The sequence below is a fragment of the Arvicanthis niloticus genome, chromosome 1 (genome assembly GCF_011762505.2).
Source record: "Arvicanthis niloticus isolate mArvNil1 chromosome 1, mArvNil1.pat.X, whole genome shotgun sequence".
Classification (NCBI taxonomy): domain Eukaryota; kingdom Metazoa; phylum Chordata; class Mammalia; order Rodentia; family Muridae; genus Arvicanthis; species Arvicanthis niloticus.
The window spans coordinates 89,318,583-89,331,258 of NC_047658.1; the positions used below are offsets into that span (position 1 = coordinate 89,318,583).

At 43.1% G+C, this 12,676-nt stretch overlaps 1 protein-coding gene across 2 annotated transcripts in view; it reads right to left on the bottom strand.

Annotated features, from left to right (window-relative positions):
* Nucleotides 1–12,676, bottom strand: part of Cog7 (component of oligomeric golgi complex 7) — a 58,374-nt gene that overhangs the window by 24,717 nt on the left and 20,981 nt on the right. For both annotated transcript variants that reach the window (XM_034522575.2, XM_034522565.2), the window contains exons 7-9: nucleotides 9,123–9,321; nucleotides 4,337–4,464; nucleotides 2,938–3,092 (exon numbers count right to left, since the gene is read on the bottom strand). In XM_034522575.2, coding sequence (XP_034378466.1) covers nucleotides 2,938–3,092; nucleotides 4,337–4,464; nucleotides 9,123–9,321 — 482 coding nt within the window. The remainder of the gene's footprint in view (nucleotides 1–2,937; nucleotides 3,093–4,336; nucleotides 4,465–9,122; nucleotides 9,322–12,676) is intronic.

Consider the following 12,676-nt stretch of genomic DNA (forward strand, 5'->3'; position numbering starts at 1 on the left):
TGTTTTACAAGTTGATAAAGTCTTACTTGTTTGCCAAAAATCAGAAAACCTAAACCAAAGTGTTCTAGCATGCTACTTTTGTAGAAAGAACTAAAAGTGGATAGAAGGGAGGCATATTTTACATTTTATATCGGGGAGAACTATGTCTAAAAGCATAATTGACTTTAGATCTAAAAAAAAAAAAAACAAAAACAAAAAACAAAAAAAACCCCCAACTTTCCACCCACAAAATCCTGGTGGCAGCAGGACAAAAAATAGATTTAAAAAAAAGGAGCGGGGGTTGGGGGAAGACCTGGAAACTTGGCTCAGTGATTAAAAGCACAGGCTGCTCTTGCAGAGGACCTGGGTTCAGTTCCCACTACCTACATGGTAGCTCACAATCACATGTAACTCCAGTTCCTGAGAATCCAAAGCTGCTTTCTGACCTCCATGGATAAGCAGACATGCAATCAAGGCCAGCCTGGTCTACATAGTGAGTTCCAGGACAACCAAAGCTACACAGAAAAATCCTGTCTCAAAAAAACCAAAATAAAGAAATAAATAAAAACAGACATGCAGGCAAAACATTCATACACACAAAACAAATAAACCTAAAAAATAAAAATAAATTAGTAAATGCTACACTCACTATTAATGCTTCTCTTTCCAAAAGCACACCTGGTTCATGTGGACAAACCTCTAACCCTCTCGGCCTCAACAGAGCTGCCCAGGGCGGGGCTGATGGCCACAGCCAAGAACACTGGGCTCACAAGGGCGAGCCTGGTATTTCTGGAATGACAAGAGCTCCCTAATATCCTAAGCAAAACAGCATTCAGTTCAGTAAAGGAGTCTGGAAATGCAGGACGACTTCCTGAAGAAACAGATTATCACGGGGAGGTCCTTGGAGAAGGCCACAGTTTATGTGCAGCTCATCAAGTTCACATCTGGGTAAGACTGTTGACTATCTTTCTTCCCACACCCCCAGGTAGTGTGCACAGCATCATCCAGAATTGTGAAAGCCTCCAGTAGGGACAAAGCTTCCCAGTTGGAACCAGCTTGGTTTCTCCATGTCCTGTGATTCAAATATGTGATGTTCTCAGCAATAGAGTCGTACTATCAAGTTTTAAAGGGTAACCAAGAGCAATGGTAATAATTTGTATTGTCTGGAAAAATTTATGGGACTCCACTGACCAACAACTCAAAAAGACACAACCCATACCAAACACTGTTTGGTTTGGGTTTGTCTGTCTGTCTGTCTGTCTGTCTGTCTGTCTGTCTGTTTTTATTTGATAGCATATGGTGTCCAGAGCAAGATATGCCCACTAGTGTTACGGTTACATGAATATTATGGGAACAATTAAGCACTTTCTAAGTGGATTCTAGACCTGATCCGTAAGACAGAACTCATGTACTGCCTTGTACTGTGAGCAAAGGCAAAACCTGTGGTTGGCTAGGGCACAGGTTCTAAGAAAAACCTAATACTGTCACTCAACTAAATGGACAGAGTAATAAACTGTCCTCTAAGCTATCATCTTTATACACATGGGTTAGTGCATTTCTCAGTCCTCACCACATAACTTGTTTTTACTGTAGATAGAGATTAGCACAGAGACTCACAGTCAGTCAATGTATAAAGAGGAAGAGACTGTCAGGCGCTCAGCTCTGAATGAAACAGCTATATCACACTCCACCCAAGACCCAGGGGCCATCGGGAAAGAGGACATGGACAAACTATAAGAGCCAGAGGTAGTGGACGTCTGCAGAGAAATTGTGTGCTGGATCACTGCACATGTGAACTGACTGTGACTGCAGGGATGACACCTGCACAAGATCAAGACTGCCAAAATCCAAGTGTAGGCAGGAGGGGAGGGAGGAAGTTCTTACCCAGCTGAGGAGCTGTGGAAAACTGAGGGCCACTGCAAAAGGAGGGCCAGTTTCTCCAGAGGTGCAGCCCTCCCACCAAGAGGCTACCCATGCACCAGCAAATGGCCCAACACACATGTGTATAGTGGCAGCACTAAGTAGACTCTGGTATAAAAACAAAAGCACTCACATGGTAGATGGGAAAGTCGTAGGGAAGAGAGGGAAGGAATCGAGGGGACAGAACGGGGGTCGGGGGCAGGTCTGGTCCAAAGACATTAGAAAACACTAGAGCATGCTGCCCCCAAGGACCCTCGCGCCTCAGGTCTACTGGTCAGAGGATCTAGCCCCATCCTTCTTTCTTATTCTTCTGACAAAAGTGTGACTAAACTTTCTCTTTTTTCTCTTTTTCTTTCTTTCAGAAATGAGTTTTTGGTTTTACTTTTGGGGTACTGAGTATTTAACCAAAGTCCTCATGTATATATATCACACTCTGCCTCAGATGACCCCTCTTCTGTAACAGCCACCTCCATCTCTCCTCGGTTCTCTCCGGCAACAGGAACCTGTTCTGGTTTTCTCTATAAACTTGACTGTTGGGGCATTTCAGACAGATGGATGATGTTTTTTGTAAGTATCTTCTTTTACCTAAAGGCTATTTGTATCACTTTTTAATTTTACCTTAAAATTTTAATTAATTTATCTGTGTATGTGTATGTGTTTGTGTTTTTGTTTTTTAAGACAGGGTCTCTTTCCACATAGCCCTGATTGGTCTCAAACTCACAGATATCTTCCTGCCTCTGCTTCTGTGCTGGGATTAAAGGTGTGTGACACCATAACTGGCTCACCTGACATTTTTAATTATGTATTTAGTCACAGCCCAATGGATGGACATGTTGATAACTTCCAGTGCCCCACCTATGCAAATGATGCTCCATTGAGCATCCTTAAGAATATCCTCTTAGGCTCAGGTACAGATGTTTCCCAAGTGATCACAGGAGGAACACAGACACACTCACAATTGGAACAGACAAGACCCTCCAATATGCCTGGCCCTGCCTCCCTCCCACCCCATCTATCCCCCAGCTCCCATAGACTTACTTGGCAAAGAGGGATTTCAGGGCTGTCAGCAGTCCACAGGTCCCTAGACCATTGGTGAATTTGGCACATCTGTCAACAGCTGCAGATGCCAAGCCAAAGAGCTTGTGCACAGATTGGCTCAGCTCCTGAACACAGTCAATCACTTCTCCGTGTTCCTGAGAAGTAGATACAGATAAGCAAAAGCTTCATCAGACTCAAATGCTGGCAGAGATGCCACTAACACAGGGGTCTTACCAGCATTAACATAGGGAGAGTAGCAAGGTCACTCATCTGTGGCTAAACCACCTAAGAAACCAAATAGACTCCAACTGTGATGGCTCTTCAAGAGCATGGACAGACAGACACACAGACACACAGATACACACACACACACACACCAAGGCACAGAAATTGACTTCTGGCATAAAATATAACCAAAGTTTAGCTCATTGTGGAGGTTTGAATAGATAGGCCCCCCATAGGCTCATGTATGTGAATGTTTAGCCCATAGGGAGTGACACTATTAGTTGTGGCCTTATTAGAGTGGGTGTGGCCTTGTTGGAGGAAGTGTGTCACTGTGGGAGTGGGCTTTGAGGTTTCATATGCTCAAATGATACCCAGTATGGCAGACAGTTGCCTTTGGATCAAGACGCAGAACTCTTAGCTTGTTCTCAACAACCATGACTGCCTGCATACTGCCATGTTTCCCACCATGATGATAATAAATTAAACCTCTGAAACTGTAAGCCAGCCTCAACTAAATGTTTTCCTTTATAAGAGTTGCCATGGTCATGGTGTCTCTTCACAGCAATGAAACCCTAATTAAGACACACATCCTCATGCTCTTCATTTCTTTTCTCTTTTTCTATGATTAATAAATTGGTACTTCTGATAGCCTTATGTCTGGGATAAACTTCCCTGGATTAGACACTCCAAAGGAGTGTAACAGAGGGGAGTGCCTCCAGCATCGCAGGAACAGAACTGAGGCAGAGCAGGCTTCCTAGGTAGATCACCTAGAGATGGCAGACTTCAAACACTGTTTATAGCGGCTCACCTCATGCTGGACACCTCAAACAACCTGAGAACAAGCACTATCTGACACAGGTGTCCTTGAGCAACCTAAGGCAAAGTCACTAAGTGGAAGAGACAGAGATTTATGATTTAAGTCTCTCTGGTTTGTTTTGTCTTGCTTTGTTTTATCTTTTGACTGTTGATTTGAAACAAAAGGGAAAGCACACTGGTAGTTTCACTTTATCTTTGGATAAAGTGAGTACCTGAGGCATTACAAGCCCATCCGCCTTCTTCCCTTTTATAGACACTTGGTCTCACCCCAACCCTCCACTATGCATAGCCAAGAGCCTAGCACACAAATTGCTTGATACATGGCTAGTAGCCACACTGCGGTGTTATCACACATTACCAGAGGCACAGCGCTGATCTGTATGAGAAGGTTGCTTTCTTCCATGTCACCGTACTTCAGCTGGTAGGGCTTATAAGGACCATATACAGCATCCACCAGCTCCACAACTTTCACCAGGTTGTGGTCCTCTGTAAGGAACAAGAAATGAAAATACCAGTAGGCAAATAATCTAAACTGGCTGCTGGAAAACAATAGGAAAAAAGTATCCTGCCTACATCACATTAATCTGTTTATCTCAGTCATGGAAGAAGCCTCTGTGATCCCCAGAGCAGAACTCTGGGCTTTGTGTGTTGTTACAACTAGTGTTACAGATACCACTGCCCAGAGCTTCTGTACCCATTGTAAGATCCGAAATTCAGGTGAAAACTCCTGAGTCTGGAGTGTTGTGCATGTCCATGTCAGGGCTTGTCAAGGAGGCATTCCAGGTCATCTTCTGCTACACAGTGAGTTTGAGGCCAGCTTAGGCTACATGAGACTATCTCAAAAAAACCAAATCTGGTGATGGAAAGATTGTCTGACAGCTGAGAACATGTTCTGTTGTTTCAAAGGACCTGATTTTGGTCCCCAGCACCAACCAAATGAGGTGGTTCAGTCACCTTTAACTCCAGGTTCAAAGAGACCTAATGCCTCTGGCCTCCATGGGCACCTGGACTCGAGTGCACATAACCATACACATAACTGCTGGGGTTCCTGCTATGATGCGCAGGATTCTCATGTTAGTATCCGTGAAGTGTGTGATGCCAACATGCTTGGTATAAAGCTAACAATAAGAAGAAAAGACAGCATTCTAGGGTATGGGGAATTCTACAAGAAAACCATCTTTTTTGAAGATATCAATGTCACAAAAAGACAAAGTTGAACTGACTATTAGATTGGGGACATAGAGAGGTCCAAGGGCAATGTACACTAAATTGCTCTCAGAGAGAAGCAGAGGTGGAAGCAACTAGAAAGACCTCTGCAGAGCTGGCAAGTCTGAAGACAAACTATACACTAAATATTAAACACTTGGGTATAATAATGGTAGCAAAACATTCTACTATAAACATATCTAAAAGCTGGGCACAGTGGTGCATATCTGTATTCACAGTACCTGAGAAGAGTCAGGAGTTCATGGTCACCCTCTACTACATAGTGAGTTGAAGGACAGCCTGAACTATATGAAACCTTGTCTCAAAAAGCTAAAAACAATACAAATTTAGTATGTATACAAATGCACGGTTAAACACAAAATGCTACTCCTGGATGAAAGGAAGATGACTGTTTTCTTGTATTGTCAAGATTTTGTGTAATAAATATATATGATGTAATGATCACAAAGTCAGCCCAAGGCTGAAGGTGGCTCAGTGGTGATTACCACTGCTCCTCCAGAGGACCTAGGTTTGGCTCCCAGCACCCACATAGTGGTTCACAACCATCTGTAAATTGAGTTCAAAGGGACCCAACACCCTCTTCTGTTTACTCTAAGCACCAGGCACTTACATAATACATACACATGTAACATTCAGACAAAACACTTACATACATCAAAGAATAAAAGCAAGAAAAAAAATGCATGAACCTAAATTGTTTTTTAAACTTGCTATTGTATAGTCTTTCAATTTATTTTAAATTGTATCATGTATATATATTCACTATTAAATAATAAAAAGGTTAAAGATAAAAGTTAAAATTGTATCTGTAACATATCTGATAAATAACTGGGGAAAGTCCACTTTATAAGAATCTTTTAGAAACATATACTAAATTTTCAACAGTGGCATTAGAGGAAACTTTCGTTTGTATTATAGATTCTTTGCCAGGAATTTTTCACATATTTTATTGCTTTTTATAAATGTACTCAATAATATATTGTTTTAAATGAATTGCTCTAAAAAATTAATAAGAAATAGATTAAGTCCTAAAAAGTAAAGATAAAGAATAAGTCATCAGGAGGAAAAATGGAACTTTTATAATATAATTTTCAAACATTAACAACCAAAGTAAAATATTTAAGAGGATACATCTTTAATTATCTAAGAACTGGGAAATGATGGAAGAAAGAACACAGTGCTGGGGAGGGTGGGGACAGGGGTGAGGTGGGGGTGGGGGAGGGTGTACCACTCACCCCCATAGACAGCAGAAGATACAAGTGTGACAGGCACCTTTAAATTGCTCCCAGAATAGCAACTGTAACCCTAAATTTCTCCTAGAACCTCAGGGTTGGGTCAGAAACTCTCTTGAGACAGTTTGTAAGGGTTTTACTCAAATAGAAGCTAAAAAAAAGTAAGCCATAGGGTTGAGCCTGCTAGTGTATGTCTTTAATCCTAGCACTCAGGAGGCAAATGCAGGAGGATCTCTGTGAGTTCAAGGGTAGCCTGGTCTACATAGTGAGTTCCAGGACAGCCAGTGGTATGTAGAGATCCTGTTTCAAAACAAACAAGCAAGCAAACAAATATGTAAAAAGTGTGCCACAGTCATGAAGCAGTCATTAGAAGCCATGTTTTAGGATAACAATAATCTAAGAAAATATTCATTCTATTATCCTTTAAATGTGTGTGTACTTGTGCACACATGTGGAAGTCAGAGGAAAATGGTGGGTGTCATCCTCAGGAGTGTCATCCACCTCCTTTGAGGCAGGGTCTCTCACTGGCCTGGAGCTCACCAGTTAGGCTAAACAAGCTGCCCAGTGAGCTCCTGCCTCTGTCATCCCTGTTACAAGCATGGGATAGCATGCCTAGCTTTTCATGTGAGTTCTGGGACCAAACTCAGGTCCTCACACTCAAAGGCAGGGGCTTTGTTAACTGAACACACCCAACACACACACACACACACACACACACACACACACTATATTATTTTGAAATTATATGCAACCAAGATTTTAAAATATTTTGCCAAGCATGGTGGCTCATGCCTTTAATCTTAGCACTTATGAAACAAGAGTCAAGTGGATCCTTCTGAGTTTAAAGGCAGCCTGGTCTACTTAGTGAGTTTCAAACAGGCCAGCCAGAGCTAGACATTGAAACCCAGCCTCAATAAATAAATAAAATATTTATATACTATGTGCATTATTATATTATAGCATATATGCATATAATATAGACATATAATGCATAAAATATGTTTCATGCAATAATATAGTAGTTATGTATTATATAGTATACATTAAATATTTTAAAAGTATGTTAAATATATTATATATGTAGTATATATTAATGTTTATATTAATGCTTACAAACACTATGTATTTGTTGAGCAAAGTCAGAGTTTTTTTGAGATAAGATTTCATAGCTCAGGCTGGTTTTGAATTTACTATGTAGCCCATTGGCCTCAAGCTCACAGTTCTCCTGCCTCAGCCTTCCAAGGATCAGGAACACAGGCATGGGCCAGCATACCCAGCTTCAGCATGTATTTATGTAAGAGCTGCTAGAAGGAACAGAACAGAACCTGCCACTCTCTCTCTCTCTCAGTGATAAAGCTATGGGTCACTTTCATGCTTTTTTTTTCTGTTATCAGGACTGTTTTGTTTCATATTGTTTTTCAAGACAGAGTTTCTCTGTGTATCCCTCACTGTCCTGGAACTCACTCAATAGACCAGGCTAACCTCAGTCACAGAGATCCTGCTGCCTCTGCCTCTGGAGTGCTGAGATTAAAGGCACGCATCACTATACCTAGCTCAGATATCGTTTTGAGATGTAGCCCAGGCTGGATTTGAACACAATACATTCCTGAGTGCTGAGATGCACACACCACCACATCCATCTTTCTAAAAATATTTTTGATTTAAAACAATAAAAAGAACAGTTTGAAACTGCTAGAAATCTAAGCTTTCTCACTGACTTCAGAGGGTAGTTCTCACGTCTTTAAGAAAGTTCATTTGTGGGAAGGAGTGCAACCTGCTCCCTGCCCTACCCTGCCCAGCCTGCTCCAGCAGGGTGCCCAGGCTAAGCACTCCGGTAGCCACTTGGGCCAGGGCATCAGAGTCCTTGGGAAACCACCCACATGACTGTGCGTCTCCCACAAGTGAGGTCTGGCCAGTGAGTGTGCCACAACACCCATGAATCATCAGGAACCCGAACAATAAACACACTCCCTGGAATGTACAGGCAATTAAACACAACGTAATTAAAGAGAATAACTATTAAATAAACGAAGTCTGTGACACACAGCAGCCACATGGCAGAATGAGGCCTTCTTGAAGCAATTTCCTGATTTGACAGCAGCATGTGTCACGAGGTCTATGTTGCTTCAAAGTTTATGATGCTTTTTACACAGGTGGAAAACAGCTGGAAAGCTTAGCATCCCACACAGTACGTACCCAAGTGGGATAAGCTGTGCTCAGCCTAACCGGCTGCCAGGAATGCCTAACTTCTCCACAGTCACTTCAGGCCTGTTCTGGCTCCTGTGAGCTGCTGCGGCCCTTCAAAGCCCCTCTCTAGCCTATGTGTTCTCCTAAACTTACTGCTTAGGTTGAACTGTCTGAGGTTTTGACTTAAAAGGAAGAGGATCCTCCCCCTGAAATCTGTTGCCAACTCACTAGCACCCAGCCTCTGGCTCCACAGTAAGGCTTTTACACTCTCGGGCACAGCAGAAGTGTCTGTCACTACCTTGCAGTATGTGAAGCTCCTGGTCAGCACTGACGGAAGGAACTCCACTCCCATGCTGTCAGTGTTTTCTTGGGAAAGCTTTCCTGTAAGCAGAGAAACACTGACCCCTTTCCCTTCTATAGTTACTAGAAACAGTAAATGACTCCAGGCCTCAGATGCATGGCAAGGCCAGCCAGAAGGCAGGAAGTAGGAATGCTTACGGAGATGGGGGAGCAGCGCCATTTCCAGCCCCTTGGCGAAGTGGGCGGTGGTGTCATAAAACTCAAGCAGTCTGGTAAGCTCCAGCTCCGGTCCTGCTCTCTCCACACCAGCACTAAGGCACATAGGTAGGGAGGGTACCAAGGCCCCCAGGGTCTGAATCAGCAGCACTGTCACCACCTCGTGAGGGTTCTTGAAAACCTGCAGTGGGAGAGAGGGATGAGCATTAGTGCATGGAGGCACACAAGAAGCCTTTCAAACAGCTGTCTTCTGATGGTTCCAAGGTGGGCCCTAGGACCACTGGAAATGGGCTGCTCGGGGGCCCCAAGTTCAACTCACTGGGCAAACTGGACAGAGACAGAATGGAAAGTGACAAAGAGACAAGCTCAATTCCCAATGGAAAGGCACTTCCATCGCTGGCCCATGTGCCTGCTTCCTCAAGCTTACGCGATTCCCAGTACAGTCCTGAGCTGGTCATCAGTGTGGACTCAGGTGACACCCGAGAGACTGGAAGAATGAGCAGGAGCAAAAATGCAACGAGAGAACAGCACAACTACAGCCGGAGTAGCACCCGCAGCCCAGAGCCTGGCCTCAAGTCGCTTTTCTTCCCTGCACAGATCTGGGGCCCACACACATTCTCTTAAGGGCCAACAGACTGTGGACCTGGACAGTTTAGCTGGCTTAGTTCTCTGGTGGTCTTTTCCCACTCTCTTAGGTCTCTTGAGAAAACTTGGATTACATACCAAGTCCACTTAGGAAGTACTCTCTCTCACCCTCCCGTGCTGATGCTGCTATAACCCAAATAGGTACAAACGCAAGATGAGATTCAAAGAACAGGTCTTAGAAAAGCCTAAGGGCAAAAAAGATACAAATGGAAAACTATAACTAATAAAATTTAAACTTTATTTAAAGTTACCTTAATAGAAATGTAACTAAAGCAGAGCATAACCAAAACTACAGGAAGCAGCAAAAACAGATCAAGGAGGACAACCAACAGCTATAAATGCATACAGTAAAGCCCTCCCACCGTGACCTAACTGCACGTGTTAAAGAACTACAGGGGCTGGAGAGATGGCTCAGTGGTTAAGAGCACTGGCTGCTCTTCCAGAGGTTCAATTCCCAGCCACATGGTGGCTCACAACAATCTGCAATGGGATCTGATACCCTCTTCTGATGTATCTGAAGACAGCTACAGTGTACTCATATATAAAATTATTAAATAAGTAATTCTTAACAGGATAGGGCTGCAGCTCAGTAGGACAGTTCTCGCCCATCAATCATGCATGGCTCCAATCCCCAGCACCGCACAGAACTAGGTATGGTGGCACCTGCCTGGATGCCCAGCACTCAAGAAATAGAGACAAGCAAATAAGAAGTTCAAAGCCATCCTTAGCTACACAGAAACAACAAGGCCAGCCTGGGCTAGCTGAACTCTGCCTATAAGAACCAGAACTAGAAAAAGAGGAAACTAAACTTAAAGTAAGAAAAAAATGACTGAGGTTTAAAAGTAGAGACAAACAGAAAACAAAGGATCAACACCAGAAGCTGGGATTTTGTAAAATGCTCTAAAACTGATAGCCTGTACCTAAACTAAAGAAACAGAGCAAAGTATTTGAGTTACTAGAATCAGACATGAAAGAAGGAACACTAGCACTGAGACGGAGTCTATAAAAAACAGAAAACAAGCTAAGTCCCTAAGGGAAAACCAATGACAACTACACACCAGCTGCCTGAACACGTGGGCACAGTGCTAGAGCTGCAGGCCACCAAAACTCACTCCAAAAGGAGAATGAAGGCCTAAAATTAAATTGGTAGTCAAAAATGCCCAGACAGATGGTATGGTGCTCCAGGCCTGCAATCCTAGTTCAGGAGTAGAGGCAGGAAGACCAGGAGTTTAAGGATAGTCTAGAATACATACATAGATCCCATCTCAAAAAAAAAAAAAAAAAAAAATCAAATAAAGATCAGAACTGGTGAGCTCTACAGACATACACCAAGTTACACCAATCCTCCCAAGACACTGAAGGAGCAGCTCAGAGTTTGACCTGTGGCTCCCTCAGATCCCATGCTAAAGTCTGACCCACCAAATGCCTTAAATATGACTCTATTTGGAGACAGCACCTTGAAAAGGTAATAAAGGCACCATGGAAAACATAAGGGAAGCTCTGAGTCTACTAGGCTGAGTCCTCATAAGAAGACATCAGCACACTTGGGAGGGAGACTTGGAGGGAAGACACACATCTACAGGTCAGAAGAGAACACTCCAGCCCTGAGCACAGCTTGATCCTGAACTTCTAACATACTGAATTTTGAGAATATTGCTGTTGTTTAAACCATCCAGTCTAAAGGATGGTATCAACCAGTAGACTAACACAGAACACTTCCTAGCTCATTCTGTGAAGCCAGCATTACAATAACAGCACTAGCAGGAGGCAAGAGAAGAATGCCAAGACCACTTAACAGGAAAAGTGTCATCCCGACGATGAATGGTGCTCAGAAACTGGGTGTCATCTCATGAGAAGAAAGGTAGCAGGGAGAAAGGGGGAAAAATTTACAGGTCAACTCAGAATGAATCAAAGACCACTAGCAAATGGTCCAAAATATGCTCATGTCTTTTCCTAAATTCTCCAAGAATTTATAACACTTCAGTGTGCTTTTTTTTTTGATTTCATGGATCCTACTCTTAGAGAGTCACCCTGCTGGAGTCAGAGAAAGATGGAGGAAGAAACACAACAAATAACTTCATGGCCACATGGCTACCCCATTCCACCCTGTGTGTGCTGAGTGCCGCAACTGTCTGTTTGCTGATCACTTTCACTTGGAACTTAAAAGCACCCCAGGGCTAGTGACATGGCTCAGTGGGTGAAGGTACCCATCCTGAAAGCTTGACACCCAAGTTTAATCCCCAAGACCTTCGTAAAGGTGGAAGAAGAGAACTGACTCCATGAAGCCATCCTCTGACCTCTACAAACATAAATAAACGTTGCAAAGCATTACAAACTGAAATTCATTGTTTCCAAGTGACCTCTCACCCACGGCCCTTACCTGCCCTGCTTTTGCTGGTAATCTCCCCGCTAACCCAGGATGGAATCTCCTTCTTGGCTTTCATTTCTTCCAGTTACTCCTTAGAACAGATCCTAACAACTGCTCATTCTTTTTGGACATTTCTCTTTCGAGGCTGGTCTGGAACTCACTATACATGAACCTCCTGCCTCAGCCGCCCGAGTGCGAGGATTATAGGCGCAAGCTGCCATGTCCAGCTCTTCTTGGCTATTACCATCTCTATCAGGCATCGGTGTTTACCTTTCTCCAACCCCTCAGCACCAATTCACTGCCCATATCACTACTAAAGTCAATGATTTTAGGTGTTACAATTTAAAATCTTAACTAGTGGCATTCTCTTCCATTGTGAAGTATCTATTCAAGTCTTGGGCCATTTTGAAAAATTGGTTTATCTGTCTTTCTTTTCTTTTTTCTTTTTAACTACACTGTTATTAGAGCTTTCTATCTATTCCAAATACAAGCCCTTTATCAGCTGTTTCATAGACATCTTCCT